This window comes from Micropterus dolomieu, linkage group LG22, assembly GCF_021292245.1.
Source record: "Micropterus dolomieu isolate WLL.071019.BEF.003 ecotype Adirondacks linkage group LG22, ASM2129224v1, whole genome shotgun sequence".
NCBI lineage: Eukaryota > Metazoa > Chordata > Actinopteri > Centrarchiformes > Centrarchidae > Micropterus > Micropterus dolomieu.
Genome location: NC_060171.1, coordinates 16,623,625 through 16,643,686, shown reverse-complemented (window position 1 = coordinate 16,643,686; position 20,062 = coordinate 16,623,625). Strand labels below are relative to the sequence as shown.

At 39.9% G+C, this 20,062-nt stretch overlaps 1 protein-coding gene across 4 annotated transcripts in view; it reads right to left on the bottom strand.

Moving 5' to 3' along the window:
• tln2b (talin 2b) overlaps positions 1–20,062 on the bottom strand; it is an 88,486-nt gene that overhangs the window by 42,100 nt on the left and 26,324 nt on the right. For all 4 annotated transcript variants that reach the window (XM_046036606.1, XM_046036607.1, XM_046036608.1 and 1 more), the window contains 8 exons: positions 10,956–11,129; positions 10,770–10,867; positions 10,472–10,601; positions 9,654–9,809; positions 9,023–9,165; positions 3,659–3,786; positions 3,285–3,348; positions 766–870 (listed from right to left, as the gene is read on the bottom strand). In XM_046036606.1, the coding sequence (XP_045892562.1) occupies positions 766–870; positions 3,285–3,348; positions 3,659–3,786; positions 9,023–9,165; positions 9,654–9,809; positions 10,472–10,601; positions 10,770–10,867; positions 10,956–11,091 (960 nt within the window). In that variant the 5' untranslated portion in view covers positions 11,092–11,129. Of the gene's footprint in view, positions 1–765; positions 871–3,284; positions 3,349–3,658; positions 3,787–9,022; positions 9,166–9,653; positions 9,810–10,471; positions 10,602–10,769; positions 10,868–10,955; positions 11,130–20,062 lie in introns of those variants that run through there.

Sequence of the window (20,062 nt, the reverse complement as noted above, 5' to 3'; positions counted from 1 at the left end):
ACTGAGTGTGCTGCTGAACGGCAAACGCACAAGCTTCCCCTCTGCAGCTTCAGATTTGTTGTGATAATGGGGTTTTTGGTGTTTCCAATAAGCTTTCTTACCTGTTTGACAGCGCAGTGCATACAACATCAGAGCAGCTTTCTAATCATAGCAGCCACTCATTAGTTTAGAATCATCATGTGCCTGTTTTCTGTAACCAGATGAATCATTAAATGGACATTGCTCACTAATTACTAAAGGAAAATTCAGATTTTATTTTAATATCTTTGGCCCTCATTTGTATCAGTTATGGTAACATTGAACTGTAAGATAATTGCTGAGACCTGCAAATGTGGCCGCACTACTACAACAAAGTTAAACTGGAACAAATAAGTGATCAGACCTTCACGCTTGTAAACAAGGCAATCGTTTAGCCAAATTAGCTACCATCACTGGAGGTAAAACGAAAAGTGAGCATTGCTGAAAATGCATAACAGTCCCTCATAACACACAACTAATGCAAAGCATGGTAGGTTAAAGGTGAACCAGGAAGTCTGTCTGTAAACGGTCATGGATGTTTTGGCTTACCTGAGGGTTTGTTTACAACCTGTATGATCATATGACTGCTGTGTCTCTTCTGTCTGACTTCTTTTTAGCAATCTCGTGCAATAAACGTCTTGAGTACAATGTTACCATAACTAATAAAAATTATAACAGAAGAATACAATGCAAGATGTAATAATTTACCTCTTTACTGGTGTAAATGAGCATGGTTTTAGCCCTTACCTTCACCAGGAAGAAGGACACTCCATACGTCTGCAGGGACCTGGCAAGCTTCACATACTTCACTTTTGCCTCAATCTCTGTCATCTCTCCACAGTTTTTATGATCCTGGACAAACAACAGCAGTTAGACCATCACCTCCTTAGTCTGGTCATTATATATGTCATGTGTTACATTATGTGATCTACGTGTTTTGTATTTTGTCAATTTATGCCTCAAGAGAGAACAAATTACGGTAACACTTTCTATGAAGGTCATCGCTATAATGACTTATGCATATATTTATAACACGATATAATGCGTCCATAAGACTTTATAACAGTTGTTATAATCACTTACAAACATGCATTAGGCGCTATAGCAAAGTTCATAACATATTATGACCATTTGATTTAATGTTTTATAACTAATAGTAATACCAGTTTATGTCAATGTGCGACAAGAATCTCCGACCATGTTCCATAACACATTACAACTAATACACTTTAGTCACCATTTACAATTAGTGATATAAAATGGAATAATAGCTTATAGTAAGGTTTAAAGTTATATAGCATGTCTTTGTTTGCTTTAAGTAAAGTGTTAAAATATCTATCCCTGTATAATATATTACAGGTGGACATAATACCACATGAACTAATTATAAGACCTTATAACACGTAATTGTTTGCTTTAAGTAAAGTGACACACATTTTTGCAGGAAAACAACTTTTATTTATGTTTCTTCACTTTATGAACAATCTGTATGAATTTTGAACATTTTGCAGTTTAGCACAAAAACACAACATAATTACATCAAGAAAACTGTAATTGGCGCAATGGCGGAAAATTCAGAACTGCGGTAGTGCAGCGCCCGGACAGTCGGAGGTGTGCACATAACAGAGACCCGTGATTTCTGTTACTGGTCTAAGACCAGTGTTGTATTCGACGTATTTCGCCGCTGCTGAATAAATGACCACGGTACTAAAATTTCACACGGTCATCAATATGACTTGATTTTCACCTGCACACCGTGCAGCAACACTCATCGCTGTTTTGGTTCCTGTGTGCAAAGCGACTGTGTGTGCCAGCGAAAGAGAGAGAGCGAGCAGCAGAACGGGGAGAACGTGACGGTGAAGGTTAGCGGAGGGAAATATTATATATTATATATATAAAGTTACTTACTAAGTTGTCCGTCAGGCAGACATGTGCAGTGTAGGTCACAGTGTGTCCGTTAAGTCTGTTGTTTCCGCAACTGCTGGAAAAGTGAAGGCGGTTAGCGCTAGATCCCCGGTCTGTAACGTTAAAGCACGGTTTTGGCTGCAGTGTAACGTCAGCTAAGTTAAATTAGTAACGGAGTAATGTTAATTAGTTGCGTGTCATTACTACCTAACTTGTTGAGGAATGAGAACTGCAGGTTGAAGCTAAACTGGTGTCATGTACACATACTGTACATCCTGATAGTTACGTTAAATTATAACGTTATTTCAGTGTCCAGAGGATTCGGACAACTGGTTATTAAAGGAAGGACGCTGGTGACCACGGAGGAGCTGAGGCTACTAAAGTAAATCAGGGATGAAAACTAGTCCTTTTTAAGCAACTGAGGAGATATTTCTTTTGGATTTTAATGTGCAAACGAAATGCTTAGTACTTATCCAGAAATTACACAGAAAAAAATGCATCAAGATGGATCACTGCCCTCTGAATTGTAATCAAAACGAATCGTGAGGTGCCAAGAGATTCTCATTCCTACTGCCCAAACAGTATTCCCATTCAATTACTTTAAAATATCTCTTAATAGGCTACGTTTTGTGAAGTGGTTGTCTTTAATCGTCCACTGCATCTGTTAGGGCCTGTCCATAGGCTCGCCATTCATCTGTGACAACATCTGAGCCTCTTCTTACATGATGTTATATGGTCAGTAACAGGTCTTCTCTTGAGCGATCTTTCACCACCCTGAGAATGGGTGTCCTTGATGTAATTATGCTGTGTTTTTGTGCTAAACTGCAAAATGTTCAAAATTCATACAGATTGTTCATAAAGTGAAGAAACATAAATAAAAGTTGTTTTCCTGCAAAAATGTGTGTCACTTTACTTAAAGCAAACAATTACGTGTTATATAACTTTAAACATTACTATAAGCTATTATTCCATTTTATATCAATAATTGTAAATGGTGACTAAAGTGTATTCATAACGAGGCAGAGTCGGTGGTTTTAATGTGTTATGGAACATGGTCGGAGATTCTTGTCGCACATTGATATAAACTGGTATTACTATTAGTTATAAAACATTAAATCAAATGGTAATAACACATTATGAACTTTGCTATAGCGCCTAATGCATGTTTGTAAGTGATTATAACAACTGTTATAAAGTCTTATGGATGCATTATATCGTGTTATAAATAGAAGCATAAGTCATTATAGCGATGACCTTCATAGAAAGTGTTACCCAAATTACTATAATTCCCAGAGGCTGCCCATGGTGTCAAACACATGACTTTCCTTAAATGCAACATTCGAGCAATGAAATGTACATACTTGGAATATTTTCTTCTCGGACCCCCTCTGCTTGATGTACTCTTTAGGTAGAAACTCCTTCAGGCTACAGAGATAAATGACATTTTTACATGGTTACCCTTTTGAGCTCCAGGCATTTCCGTTTCTATTAACATACCTCTAGATATGAGGTCATTCTTTCCCTAATGCCTATATATCAGAAAACAGTTGTAACAGCTGACATCATCCCTGAGCTTTCCACTGGAGGAAATCCCTGAAGTAACAGCCTGTGCTGAAATAGGAGATAACCACTGTATGTGCACAACTGTGAACTGAACATAGGAAAGCACAACATGATGTACAGAGTTATTATGAATGTTGCTGTTAATGTGTCTTTCTGATACAAAAAAACTTACTCCAGGAATCCGGGCTTGTGTTTGTGCTCCACGTGGGGTCCGAACTGGATCTGAGCCTGGATCCCTGCGAACTCACAGGCTTTATCAAAGGAGACAGGGTGGGATCCATTCAATATATCATCCCTAGCCTGGAGGAGACATGAGGAGAGGGGGAAGCGCGTGGGGGGGAGTAAGTGAGAGGCAGAAACACACATCCAGGAAAAGGATAGGACTACAAAGGCATGAGAATGATCCAAAATTCAAACCAATAGAACTCCGTAATGAGCAATTCATAGTGTGCTTTGAATGCACTGTGGCTTCACAGAGGATGTCTTCTAAGTGAATGATTATGTGCATTTCTATAGCAGGGACATCATAGCTGAGACTCATCCATATAGGGGAGCCAAATAAGATTTGTTTGTGACAATAAAAGCTACTCTGCTGGTTTTCAAATGTAGCAGCTCCAACAATTTGTCATCACAGTCCATTACGTGTTATTAAAAAGGAAAACACATTACAGAAATGCATCAGTCTTTCACAATATCCCATCTGCATTACAGAATGGCCCTCAATATGCTGTTAAGAAATCTAATGAATGTTTTCTTCCGCTGAGCAAAAAAAAAAAAAAAAAAAAAAGGGCTTATGCCCGTTTGCTGCTGGTAAGACATCACTTATGTTTCAGTGCATTTTCAGCCAGGCTGTCTACATTATCTTCACCATTTAGATTTACCATTAAGGTAGATGGAAAGGGAGAAGCCTTTGTTGACATCTTTCAAATGGCTGTCAATGTGTGCCGTTTTCTCCAGGGGGCAGTCAGCTCTGCTCTCGCTCTCTGTCTTCTCTCACTCCCTCTTTCTAGTTCACTGCTGCAAAAATAATGGCTCCAAAAGCTGAGTGGCCTTGCTGACAGTGAGAAAGGCTCCACCACTGTTATTAGCATTAGCATATCGGTGCCCGGCGTGGACTCGACTCATTCTTATGTCCAATTACATCAATGAAAAACTAAGCAGCAGCTTACTGCTGTAATGAGGACAACAATCTCCTCCACTCACAATCAAGTCCTTTCCCCAGTGCAATTCACAGTGGAGTACATAAGCTCTTACTGAATACAAAAAGACACTCTAAAATAAGCCCTCACACATGCCATTCACTATGGTATGCACTGTTCACATGATTTACAGTTAGTGTGTTACATGCACTCTAGTATGTTATTATCTTGTTTTTGGAGTATCCCGGTTATGTGTTTGCAAATGTAAAGATGGTTTCAGAAACCTGGAAAAGCCTATCCTGGTTTTGATAAATTCAGATATGCTATCTGGAGCATTCTGATAGGAACTAGGATAGTGTTGGATATAAACACTGTATCCAGGTTTTGCATATGCATCCTTAACTGGAGTTCCCAGTACTTTGTCAGTTAAACAAACAATATGATGAGAATTAATGTAATGATGATCTACACCTTAAAATGAAAGTGAAAGGTTAACACCGGTAATGCAAAGGATACATTTTACCGTCTGTTGCTCTTATCTTCCACTACTGGCAATTAGATGAGGGCGCAAATATCCAACTGTGTGTGTTAAATGCAACAGTGGCCAGGCATCCAGTAACCGAAGTGGGTTTATCCTCAACTGCTGAGTTAATTTAGTCGACCAGAAACAGGCACAGCAGCCTTTTCTGGTAGGAGCATATCAGCAGAGTAAAGTGAGAGGTGTCAGGATATAATGGGTGCAGTACACCTGCACAAATACGACTGGCTACAAGTTACAAGTCAGCTGACAGCCACACAGCTGTGAATAAGTCAGTGATTGTGAAGCATGAATGAAACAGCTGATGTCAATCAGCTACTGAAGGTAGCAAAGTAGTAAAGATTTATAATACAAACAGTAGTAAGCTTTACTATTAACACTGAAGTAACTGGACATTAGCGGTGTCATTTCCAATCAATCTACAAACCTCAGATTAAACAGCCAATTTACAGGTGGTACCTGTCTCTATTTGGCCAGACGACTGGCCAGATAATTCTACCATGATTCTCAGCAGACAAGACAGTGAGGACAGACCCTGAATTTCTTATAGGAGATATGGCAAGTGATACAGGCAGTGGTTCTGGGAATTTTTAATAGAGCTGCATGGGTGGAAGTGAAGCACAAGACATCAGAAGCTGTGACACATACAGCCCGAGGCTACAACACTGAGGTCAACCAGTCCTCCATGGCCCAGCAGAACACACAGAGTACAATACAGCCTTAAAAATAAATGCTGACATAGGCACACACTAAAGCAACTAAATGCACACAGTGTTCTATCAGGACAGCTGAAGACAAATCCTAAATGTTCCAGTTTGAAAAGATGAATTGCAGGCATCATGGTGGCTCAGTTAGTTACGGTACCATACACGAACTGGCCTTGGTTCAAATCCAACCTTTGACCCTTGTTTCTCTCTTATTTATCTGTTTTGTTCATTTTCCAATAAAGCATTAATGATTCCTCAGCTCTTAAAATGCTATTGCGAACTCTTACAGACCTATTGATAGAAAAAATATGATGAAATTGTGTTACAACAGGAACCTTGGTTATATAGGATACATAGTATTTTGAAAATGTATTCTTCATCTGACCCAGCTTTAGACTATACTTTCCTATGGTACAGTAGTTTATTTTCATTATCAACCCAAGAGAGCAAGTGAAAAGTAAAAGCAAAATAGCAGGACGCACAGGGTGATGCTACTGCCTCAGAGGTTTATCCTGGTCTTAGCACAAATACATGACATGAAGGGAGTGGCAGAGTAGTAAAGGAGATTAGTCTGTTACTGGCAGAGCCTCCATTATGTGTGTGTTGGTGGATTTGACATTCACATCATTAATAAACATTTAAGATCATCACTGATTCGCAGGGATGCTCTGTCAAAGAAATACCAGCAATAATGTCATCATCTGCACAATCTGATTTAAATTACGCAATATGTTTCTGAGAATTACAGGAATTGTGAATAATGAAGGATGTTAAAGAAGGAAAAAGAGGGAGTAAAAAGCTGTGTAAAAAAAAGGAAAAAAAAGAAAGTGGAAGAGAACCCTGGGGTATGTCCCACTCTGCTAAAGATCTCTCTTCTGGCTTGGTTTGGCCTTTTTAATACAGTGACAAATTAGATCCACTGCCATGTGAAGAGTCTCTGTGATCTGCCTGTGCAACAATCTGAGTGTGTGTCAGAGAGAGAACGAGTGAAAGATAGATGGGGAAGGGCAAATGGAGAGGCAAAAGGAGGCGGGGACAGGGTGGGCGGGGTTGTTATTGTGAAAGGAAATATGAGTCTCTGTTGAGAGGAGAGCATGTTATGCCTTATGCTGTAATATGTGCCAGTGTGACAGGGTGGGGATGTGTGTGATTAGGTCACAATGTGTAGGAGATGGAGAGGGAGTGGAGATGGGCCAACTGGAAGGGAAGGAAACGAAGGGTAAGAAAAATAGAGGCAAAAACAGGAACAGACAGACAGGTGGGAGGAGAGCAGCCGGAGCAGACAGGGAGGATGGGTGGATGGGTGTCTTTTATGAACATATTCAGCAACTCCCAATGCAGCAGGAGTTGAAAAGATGTAGAGAGTCAAATACAAATGACAATACATATTTCAGACATAGTATATATATCTCTAAGTGAGTGCATTCAACGATCATATTGTTATAGTGTATTTCTTTTAAATAATATGTTGCATCTGTTTCTGTGAGTGTATTAACTCTCTCCAATGCATAAGATCCATCTGTATATATGTGTGTGTGTGTGTGTGTGTGTGTTTGATTCCTGGTGTCAGTGGGGAGCTCTCCTCCCCTGGCTGGTGGGGCTAATGTTAACTGCGATGATCTGTGCTGTGAACAAACCCTGACTAGTGCGGTACATCACTCAGCTGATCCTCCACAGGGAACCTCCCTCAGTTTACAAAACTGGTAGAACTTACACTGGTGAATAAACACACACTGCCTTATCCAGATGTAACCCCACAAAGCCAAACTGCATCTCTCTCCAACCAGATATATGCTGAATGTGGATGAATCTGCAAACAACAGGAAATGTTCAGCAATACTGACATGACCACTGCCTCTGTAAATTACTAAATCTCATGAACAACTATTATAAAATAAATGTAACCTCTTCAATCCCACCGAGTCACTGGTTGGTAAGTCAGTACGAACTGATGATGTACATCATTGATTGTTCAAACCAACAGAACCGTATTCAAAGTTGCAGTAGGGATCCTAAAGTTTCCAAGGACACCAGATATGTCATGCTGAATTTTGGGGAAATGTGTCAGAATTAATGCACAAGATGTCTAGAATATTTTAAAATATATTTGAGTTTTGGAAGATATTATTTGGAGGAATGGTGCAGCCATCAAAAACATGGAGTTTTGGGTTTAAATTGAACATTGTAAATATTCCAAAGAATTGGAATAAGCTGTTACAAAATCGTGTGTAATAAGATGATTATCCAACTTAAAGCTACTTACGGGAATATAAGGGAAAACTTTATTTAAAGGTGATAAACTGAAGCAACTGAATGGCTTATTTCTCACAGCACAGATTTAAACTGGATAGTTTAGTCGATAATATTTACAAAACGGTGACCATGTTTTTCAATATGTAATACTTAAGTAAGTTGTCATTCATTCATTCAGTTAAAAAAACCCAAAGCCATCCGACTGAATGGTGCATTCATTCAATCAGGTGTGAAAAAGGAATATTGTCAATCGTTCATTGTGCAGTCAACTTGAAATTACATCCATTCAGCAGCAGGTATTTTCATTGAAAAAGCTCTTGTAAACCAGCTGTATGCTACCTGCCCAGCAAAACCATAGACAGACAACGTTATATATTAGCTGGTGAACATAGCGGAGCATTTAGCAGCTAAAGAGCTGGATAATTTTCTGACACAAACACAGCTAAAAGGATTGTGAATATTGGACTTACGTTCAGTGCATGCTAATGCTACATCTGCTGGATTTGTAGCAACTTAATAAGATAATAATATGTCAATGTTGTGTTTACAGCTTGTTCTGCTGCACTCAGCAGCGAGACAAAATGTTGCTTTTCTATCAAGAACTAAAGCTTTGCCTTTGTGGAATGATTTATATAGTTGGGTCATCGTATGCTATGAACCAAGAATCAAGTCAATCCTGTCTGGACAACATCAGAACTTACCACATTTCAGTCTGTCCACACCTGGCCACAAGTAAGATGCATACTACAACATAGTTATTGAGCTTAATTAGACAGAAGACATTTTTTTAAAAAGCACCCAAAAATTTGTAGTGTTATTAATATGCTTGATGGTTTGGGCATAATTTTGCAGGTCGGGCTGTAACAGCAAAAAAACAAAAGTAGGCGCAATTGGTTTACCTGAACATAGAGCAGGTTTAGCTGGACAGGGTCCCGTGAGTCCACATTCTGATCCGAATAGAAGAACTTGCGCCTGAGCAGCAGAGTCTCACTTTCCTCCACTCCCTGCTCTCTGAATGTCCTGCTGTGGTCCAGCCAGTTCACTGCCCAATCAATACACATACTCTGTTACCACATGGACTGAAATGAAAAGACATTCACTTTACAAACGTGTTAATAGGCGAGGATACTGATGGTGAAATTAACCAGGCAGTTGTAAAACGTCAGCTGGGTAGACAGATCAGCTTAGACACACAATCTACTAAATGAATTGCGAGGATGTGAAAATCTTGAAGGGGCATGAGCAGTGCCATTTGCATTATTTTCTGCTGAGACAAGAGCTAGTTTTCAGCCAAAGTTTGAGCGTGATTTATATATTCATATGTTTCCACATTGAACTGGTTTCCTCTGGGCAAAAGATAACGGTTGTAATTTCATTAAACTTTGATATGCCCATGCAATAAATTAGACTGATAAAGCACATCCAGATGATGGCGTTCAGTCATATCCATTAATGTGAAAATAAGGAACGGGCGTAAAGCCATCAAGATATCAATGAGACGTCTGGAGGCTTTTGCAAGCTTACACTCACAGTCATCATCTGTGTGAAGTTTGGCTTTGAGCTTTTCCATCTTCCTCTCATCTCGTAGTAGCAGCGTTCTGTCTTTCTTCAGCGTCCCCATTCCATCCTCCTTCTTTTCCTCCGTCACCTCTTGAATTAGGGAGTACTCCTCATAGTTGGTGATTCCTGAAAAGGGTCTAAGTTAGCCAGGGGTTTCTCAGAGGAGGAGACGCCTCAAACTGGCACGATAACTAGTGATATGAAAAAGGGTCTCTGCAATTTTCTTGCATGCTCTCTTTATCTCTTTCTCTCTGCTTAGAAACTGAACGGAACTCTGGTACAAAGCCAGCAAACTAAAATGGGAGCCGAGGAGGAGAAGAAGCCACACAGAAAGACCTGCTCTAAACAAACATTTTCCAATAAAGCTATCTGCCAGACACACGTCCCCCTTCTCCTCACCCAGTTGAGCTTGATAGAAGCTCATTATAATTGAAATACACTGCTTCGAGAACACCTCTGTGAGAGGCAAGGACGGCACGGTCTGAGCTTTAGGAAGAACACTTCAGCATTTATTAGAAACAAGTTTGTTTGAGCTTGATAAATCATGCCCATCGTGCTCTAAACAAAAAGTGATTAGGACTTTATCAAGCATACATGAATGCTCAGAAGTGCTTAACAAATGCTGCTGTTTAAATATGGATTTAATAGCACATAATAACAGAGCAACCTAATGCAACTCAGTGTGAAGTCAAGTGGTATGCCTTGGACTAAAAATAAAACAGAGGATGAATAATTCAAGCCTCGGATGATGGCTTGACAAGATTCATATTAGCAGTGCTATCACTTACCTATTCTACTGCATATGGTGACAAGCAGCTCCCCAACAGTTTTTGAGTCATCCACCATGATGGTTTTAACAGCACCGTCCAGCATTTTGATCTTTTGGGGCCTTTGTTTCTTTTTATACTCCAAGACATCCTGAGAAAACAGGAGACCAGGCACAATGAAATCAACAACCCCACTCATCCCTCCCAGCAAGGAGGAGAGCAGAAATATCTCAGGTCCCACGAGAAAATGTAAACCACTTTAAGAGATGATAAGTGACACTGACAGTTCTCCACCTCAGACTATGTGACTTAATCTTACTCCATTTCGCAGCATGTAGTAATCCAGGGTTCTTCCAGACTCGAGCCAGATTCCTTTCCTGGGATCATCGTCAGAGAGGAAGAGGCCATAATCTGACGCTGAAACACAAAGTGAAACACAGCATGCAAATGTAGCTGCCTATAGATTTGCATTGTGTAAATTACATTTTCTGAGCCATCCACCAACCTTGTCCTGTCTGGGCTTCTGGAACTCTTTCTCTGATGATTCTGCAGGCATCATACACAGGTGTGGATGGTTCAAACTGCATCGTCTTCACGACATTGCACTGGCGTACACAGATCTTTAGTGACAAAGCTACCATCTTGGTGGGTAATATAGTGGCCTCACCGACCTACACACCTGGAAAAAACAAAGATAGAAACATTATGTAAGGGCCAGAGTGTGTAAAATCATAGTGCTAGCTAATATCCTAAATAGATGGCCTGTATTATGGCCATGACAAAGCCTGTTATTAAAATGTCCTCTCATAAAACAATCACGCTTGAATGTGTGAAGAGGAAGTCTCAGATGTAGTATACTACACCACACGGCACAGAACAAATCATCACAATTACCTCTTTGGAGACAATTTTACCTGTGAAATTGATTGTGTGTTATTCCACACTGCTGCCTCAGCAGCCTCTCATTATTCTCTGTTGTTCTGATATATAAAGGTAAAATGTATGAAAGGTTCTGCCTGATTGCAGTGTATGTAGGAATTAGCTGGACCATGGAAGTGACATAACCTTTGAGCAGAAAAGGGGAAATATGCGCATCTCTTTAATCGCCAGGAATAACAGGAGCTGAGTCAAAACACAGAAAAAGACATTTTGCCGCTGCATCATTATTCGCTCTTCTGCTGGCTTGCACTCTCCCCCAGAAGCAGACTTCACTGTGAGACAAATCAGCAGATGTTTTGTGACATGCTGCAATTAGGGTGAATCAATTCAGGTATTCTGAACCTCATATGCGCAAAAAAGGAAAGAGACTGATACTGCAGTGTTTCTCCTCTTCCTTGACCTTGGCTTCAACAGGGAAAGGGATGAACCTGATAAATAGGGCCATCTACACCCAAGAGGCCCTCTGCCTCTCGCTTAACCACATCATGGACTTAAAATGTAGTTATTACTTTTTTTGCGTTAGTCTGTGGCACATTCAAAGCCAAACCATCTCTTCTGGAGAAGACTGGTATAACAGCTTAGATTCAAGTTCCCAAGTATTGATGTTACTATATTCTAGGGCTGCAATCAACAATTATTTAAATCTGTTGAATATTTCTTACATTAATTGATTCATAAATTACTCATTTGGTTAATACAAAACGTAAGAATAAATTTTCTAAAAACCCAAGTTGGCATATTCAAATTGCTTGTTTTGTCCGACTAATGGTCCAAAACACAACAATATATTCATATCACAGAAGAAGACTAAGAAACCCAGAAACATTTGAGAAAGTTGGGTTTTTGGTATTTGCTTTAAATCAAAATCGGTTAGTCGGTCTACTAATCGTTTCAGCTATACTATATTTCAAATGCTATTTCAACACTAAAAGAATTTTAGCATTTCCCTCCATGGCCGGCTTTAATGGCAAAAGTTCAAATTGTCACACTGACACGATTCAGATCCTAGCCTCACTTGCAAACAAAGAGATTTTTTGTGCTCAGGATTCACAGTTCATCCACAGGCCCCTTTCTGAGCCAGAGCAGAGAATGTCTGAGAAGTAAATTTTCAGTAAATGATGGAGCTGTGAATGAGCCCGCCTGTGACTGTGTCTCTATCATGGCCATGGGTTCGTCTCCAATAGCGCCTCTCCCTGAGTTTTTCTTCACACAAAGTGGGAAAGACAAGCACAAAGAAGAACGGGTAATGGCACTGCATGAGCTCTCCTCTATACAGGCTGGCAGAGAAGCCCCACCGAGGTTTTGTCATCCAGCTCCTCCACAGACACTCTCTTCTAGACAAGCAGCTTGAGACCCCAGACTGACAGCACGGAAGGCCACATGGGAGACAGATACATGCTCAAAGATTCGCAGGTAACCACACACAACCAATGTATAGATATTTTTGTGGCAGTTTCTCATGGATTTCCGGCAGGTCCATCTCTGCCAAAAAGCCAGAGTTAACTCTAACGACAGGTATTTTCTAAAGATAACTGTCGGTCTGCAGCTAAAGCAATAGTCACTTTACTGTTAGTGAGTAGCATCAGTCACTTCAGAGAGTAAGTACTGCAGAAACCACATGATGAAACCCAGGAGGATAATGATAATCCCTGAGCTTACAGTAGTGTGAGAGCACATTTTTCACTAGGATCCTCGTGCAAACACTCCAATGCAGCCAGCTACTCGTTAGCTCTGCTTTCAAGCATGGACGGATCCACATCTGAGAGAGGAGCAATGAGAAGCAACTCACTTATGTGACTCTCTGGTGAATCTTGTTTATTTTATTACCCTTTCTAGGTCACTAGGGAGACCAAAAAATGTGATTTCAAAAAACACTATCTCCTGTGACAATGACTAGTCCATTAGCAAAGTCCTGCTTTGAATTTGATTTGTTCACTACTCTAGATATTAAGACATGAAAATGCAGCTTACTGGGGGGTCTAAGCATAGACAATTCAATACAGACAAGGGGAGGCAGGAGCCATCTGGAGAGGATCCAGCTCTAATGATTGACTGTAATAGCAGCATCAGCGCAGAGCCTGAGAGCAACAACTGCGGCAATTACTGCACCAGTCTGTCATACAAGCAAGGAGGTGGCTCGACAGGGAACTTAAACAGTGTTTGTCCAGGTTGGTCAGTTTCTTCCAAATGTTTGTAATAGAACAACAAATCTGAAGCTGAATGACCCTTGAGAGCATAATAGGGTGTGGATGAGAATGAATAACATTCCTTCAAGGACGATCATGCAACAATGCTGTGCAGGGGTGCTTAAATTTTGTGTTTTTAAATTTGATCAATACCAAAGTTAATGCCTATGTTTCTCATGCAGTGTGGAGAGGAAGATGTGGGACATACAGAGTGCAACAAAAGGCAGCATCAGTCATTCTTCTGAGGAAAATATTCCCAGGTTACCTGGAGCTGCGGCCATGATTTCCAACTGTGAAAAACATCCACGCTCTTTACAGCTGCTTTGAACATGTTCAATGCAAAAATCAAATCATAATTGTATGTGTCAGCCATCCTTCACAAGGTTGCCCCCTGCAGTTTACACTAGATGTCAGGTGACTATTATCTGTTAAATCAATTCATTTTGTGAAGATAGATATGTTCTCAAACAAAAAAACTGATGACTAAGATCCAGGAGCACACAGTGCAAACACTTGACATTACGAAGTAATTACTCATTAATTACTGTATGAAGGGCAAAACCTTCGTGACCCGTCAAACATTGAGAGCACAAACATTATAAAGAGAAAGCCACTTGAGTTAAAATAGAAAATAATAACACATTTATAATTAATATAATTTGTTATTCTTGCAGCACCGAATGTAAACCACACCCTTACATTGGGAGAGATTTTCAAGGTCAGCCAATTAAACGGAGATCACGGGAGAAACAGTAATGATTCCCTGGTAAACAAAGAGTTTTACACTCTTTCTGCTTTAGCAGCATTTGTGAGTAGAAACACAAATAGAGAAGCAGATGCACACTTCTCTTGTCTCTGCAATTGGCAGTGATAACTGTGAGTATAAAAACAGCCACTCTGGGATAAAAAGTAGATTACTAAAGCAAGCACACCTATTGTAAAGGATGACATTTCTGTTTTAAACAAGCTGTGATGCAATTCAAAATAACCCCAAAGCATAAATGAAAGCCAGTAAAGCAGCAGGAAATCACTGTGGTGCAGTCTTTACTAACCTCACAAACACACTGAAATGGCATTTACTATTTCATATTATCTCTAGCCTGGTGGACCATTATGCTGTTTAATTTAAGCATGTAGTATGTCAACGGCATTGAAAGGGGGGCTGTGAGTAATTCCAACCTCAGCAGTTCTCGGGATTGTCAAGGACTGCAGGATTAAAGCATGTGTGCCTTGAGAAAATGCTTATTGGCTAAACTGCTTCACACCCCACCTCCTTTTCTCTCCTCTTTACGTCCTGCACTGACACTCTGAGAACAACATCCGCGCTTTACCCCTGTCTGACTGACATTAACGTTAGTTTCTTGAAAGACCACAGTATGTCCCTGGAGACCATTATGCTTTCCTGGAACACAGACAGTCCAATAATGGGTCACATAACAGCAAACAAGGGCAGTTGTTTTGATCATCTGTGTATTCAAATCCAATATTCCTGCAACCCAGGAACTACATTTCTCTTCACCATGAAGAGATGTGTCAAGGTCAGGTGGGTTATTTCCACCAGATGTGAAAGCTACCTCTAAATTTAATGACTGCTAGGCCATCATTCTGAGCACTTCAAATCCTAATTTGAATTTGGTAAATCAGAGCCCTAACAGTACACGAGAGGCAGGCATTAATCAACCACCCTAAACATGTCTTTATTATGAGTGTGCGATATACTTGATTTACAACTAATGCATAGCAACTTATTATACGTCTATTTAATAGCCCAGGGCTGTCTAAGCAGCACATGGGGCCACAAAGACATCACTCTGTCAGCTTGCCTTCACCATGTTAATAGCATGAGGAGAATACGATTATGGTACACTGATGCAAAAAAGTCAAATATCTGTACTGCCAAAAGAATGACAGAGGTTGCAGGTTAATTATTTTAGAAGGTGCAAAGAGCGTAAACATACAATTATTATACTACTGCTTATTATCATATCTCCTTTTCAGATAGCAGATATAAAATTAACTGTGCCCTCTGTTGCATGTACTATCTCCAAATGTTCACTTTCTTATACCTTGCAGTGATTACATTATTTTTTTCTCTCCTTTTTATGTGAAGATGTCCTTGATGTGCACATTTCCTAGCAATGAACACCCAATGAATTTGGAGTCTACCTGAATACAATTCAAATAATGAATAAGTGAAAAGGCTTTTGCCTCCGCCCTTATCACTTCCCCCATACATTTCATAAATTAATTAGTCCTTGCTCCAGCAGACCACAGCAATCACCGGATGTCATTATGAAGCAGAACTGACCCTTGCTATTTAAAGTTCACCAGGATTACTATGAACAAGCTGTCATATTATGAATGATTCAAGTGGCTTGCATGGTATTATTTCACTCAATTGAGTGTTAGTCAAGCAGTGGTTGTCAATCTAGATAAAAAACGGCATCAAAAGGCACGCTCTAAACTCAGAGCTACTCACAGTTACACTGACTTATTTAAAAAAAAAAAAAGATGCTATGTTGCTATGACCCACTCTTTGGACTACAGGCTTTGCTCCTGGGCAACACACTCTGCCGTAATGCAATTTGAGGGTATGGATACTGACAGAAATTATGAATCTTGCCCTTGTCGCGGGGAGGGAGAGAACAGCTCCTCTTACACTAAAAATATCCAGTGAAGTAGAGCGTCCTCCATGCAGCACCGTTTCAAAGGGTTCCACAGCAGATGCAGTACAATAAATGTAATCTTTTCTTCCGAACCATAAAAGAAAATGGCATTCACAAATACCTACACCTATATGGCAGCAGATTAAAATAAATTATGCTAATTCTTAAATAACAGTAACCTGAGAAATGTTATGAGTGGGTGCAGAATGCAATTGGCTTAGTTACATTACTATTGAGATATTATTGGTTTAGATTGTCCAACAGTCCTGGAGTCAATACACTGAGTCTTCCAAGAGTTATTCAATACGTACCATCCCTCATCCCTCATTTAGAGATGTGAAGAATGAGCTTCAGAACAGATGGAGCCAGGAATGGCTACAGAAGGAGAGCTCCACCCAGCAGCTGCAGTCAGTCAACCAGTGAACTCATCTTTCAGTCTGTCAGTCAGTCAGTCAGTCAGTCAGTCAGTCAGTCAGTCAGACAGAGAGTGTTGTTGACCTGGCGTCTGTGTCAGTCACTCAGTGGGAGTGGTTAATGGTTGCTCAGACAAATGTTGCCCAAATATTTTTATTTGATTACATAGACGGATGGATGCAGATCAGCCCCAAAACAACAAAGACTCAGCTCATGATGGTTTCATTATCATTATAAACCTCATTTTTAACAATAAATCTCTTTTAGAGCATGTACAGTGTGCAGCCTCTGGTCCACTAGCCTACATCTGTTTTTTGACTGATTCTGATGCCAGACTAAGTGATGTAATGATATGAAACAGGAAACATGTTTGGAGAAATAATTTGACTCCAAATAAGAGTTGGAAAAAATATGCATTACAACTAAACCTAGTATCTAAAACATAAACAACAGTAAAATGTAAAACCTTCCATCAAGCAGACTACTTTCTCTGTTAGTGAAGTGTACTTGTGTAAGGGTGCATCACACAAATTAAATCCACTATGGCTTAATTCCTATTTCATATACATTGTGTATTTGTTTACATAATATATCTCATGCCACATAAAATATTTGAGTATGTGATTGCTGTTTTTATCACTATAATGAGAATAAAATACTGAACAGGTGCTTGTCGAGTGGCTTCAACCACTTAATCCACACAGGTTTGCCTATTAGTGTTTCACTGCATACCATATGGATGGTTTGATCTCAACCCATTAAAGTATGTTCAAGCTGGAAAGCATTGCTTCCTCACAATTACATCCAGAATATAATCATCTTAGTGCAACAGATTTTCGTTAAATAATCAATAGCACACATTTAAAATGTATACACAGTATGCACTTACAGAACCCAGTATTAAAGATTAAAAAGGCAACTTCCCCTTTGTAATATAAAAGTATATAACACTCACACTCACACTATAGAGCCAACTTGGTTCTGTCAGCGTCAGTACATGCACGTTTTCCAGCTCAGCCAACACACATTTGCATGTTCTGTTTTTGCTTTTCTGTTCATACCAACTGTAAAATATATACGTTGACATCAGCTGCATGCAGTGCATTCAAACATTTTGGGTTGGTGCACCATAACTGTTGTTTCAAGGACCAGAATCACCAGTATGGGCATGTGAAGGACAGCGGACGGCGACAGAGTGAGTGGTCGTTCACAATGTCTTGGTCGAACAAAAGGTCAGCTTCATTAGAACCTTTTTTTTCATAGCAAGCCCTGAACACTGGACATCATTTATTCAGTTTTCTCTTCCTCCTCTCAGGTGTATTTTGTACCTATAGACACAGGTGTTGTTTGATTAGACAACAATCCAACATGGAAGCACAGTTTGCCTGTCATCCGAGGAGCAACATGTGTGCAATCAAGTTTACTCATCTCCTTTGTGTGTATGGCTGGATCACACATATCACTAGAGGAGATGTGATGAAGTGTGGTGATTGCACATTTATTTGATTTGTATGGGTCACTTTAACATGGAAATTAACCCACCTTTCAAAAGAAGGTGCAGTTTTGTGCATGAATATAAAAGAAATGTTAAGGTGGTATAGAAAAGATTTACAAAAACTGACATTCTGTCAGTACTATGTATAAGAGGGGTGCAAACAGTTGAACAAATTGATAATGTATTATAAAATTATGTCCAGAACAATAGGACAATAATAATAAAACAATGCTGCATAATGTATTCTGCATTAGAACCATGCCATGAATAAAAGTTAGCATTATGTTATCAGTAATACCTGGACAACCACAAAATCGTGTTAGTTGCCATTTAGCAACTACATTGTATTATTTCATTTAATGGGTATTTCTAATTCAGCACCACTACATCTGCATGGACCCTTGATCAAAGTTCGATTTCTGATTGGCTAGGTAATCTCAGACAAAGCGTGACTTTTGACCTTCTCTCACAGAATATGCACAGAACTGTGTAAGTTGACGCTACCTTAAATGGTACACAACCTATGCAAAACAGACCATGTTTCACTCAAACCAATAGGAACTCACAGTAATAAGCCTTCTATTTCTCCTCTATTTAACACTACACAATGTGATAGGACTATGTGCCAGCATACAGTATGATATCATTTAAATGCTGTTTTACCAAATGTAGACAGACAGGCACAGGGAGTTTAAGGTATATCAAGAAAGACTCCACAAATGTGACAGTAATTAGTGCAAGAATATTTAAGTACAAGGCAGCTCATGAAATCATTGCATCACAATTACAAAGGTCACAGTTAAGATGTCAACCGCGCTCTTAGTATCTCAACGTCAATCTGTCTCCCTGCACCATACAACAAACTGATGCTGCCTTTCCTTATAAAAACCTTGCAAGAGCTGTTTGCCAAACATTACTTTATTATACAACAGAGCCTGACAGAATATGTGAAAAATGAACAACACAATCTTTTATGTATAACTCTATAACAAATCATGTGGGAGTTATTGCCTGAGATTGCAGCACAAGCAAATACAGTACCATAGGTAGAGGGTGAGGTGAATGTGGGTGTTTGTGTGCATAACACACATGTACACACATGCAAACCAAACAGGCTTCATTAACTTAAATATTCAAAATGAGCAGGAGTATTAGATGATGACACCTCTGGCTCGCACGATCAGTATATTCTGCCTGGAGTGTCATGTCCTGTAAATCAGGCGACTCCAATCTGCGCCGTCTCCCCAACACTGAGCCTCCCTCTCATACTTTGGTAGATGCCTACTACCACTTGCATGCTGATTACAGTATCAAGAGCAGTGGAACGGAACATACACTGGCTTCTCTCCAAAGTGAGATACACTGAAGGACTCTATCAGCATTTTATATCCTCTGGCATGCTGTAAAGGAAGAAACCTGACACATAAAGGCGGAGAATCACTGTTCTAGCTCTTTAAGCAAACCAACCATTTAGCTAAGAACACCATAAGCAGACATGCGGTATCCATTTTATCGCAAAGTGCAGTTCCTGTTAGTTCCTCCTACACAATTTCTTGTCGTAACCAAAGTAGTGTCTGTAACAAAAAATCCACTGTTGATGGTGACTGAAACCATGTTGTTGCACAAGAGGAGGTTCAGGGAGAGGCCATGTTGTTGGCCCATTGTTTCCACATCAGCAACTTTGCCCACAGTTGCCATGGCTGCTGCTGTGCCCACCTTTTCCTGGACATATAAGGCTAGACAGAAGCAGCAGCCACATCCACTCTGCCCTCAGGTGCACGGCTGCAACTGCTTCCAGGGTCATCTGGATGTATTGTCCACTCTTGCAGTGATTTAAGGATTTCAGCTAAAGTCAGCTTTTAAATGTCAAGCAGACAAGGTCAGAGAGAGAGAGAGAGAGAGAGAGAGAGAG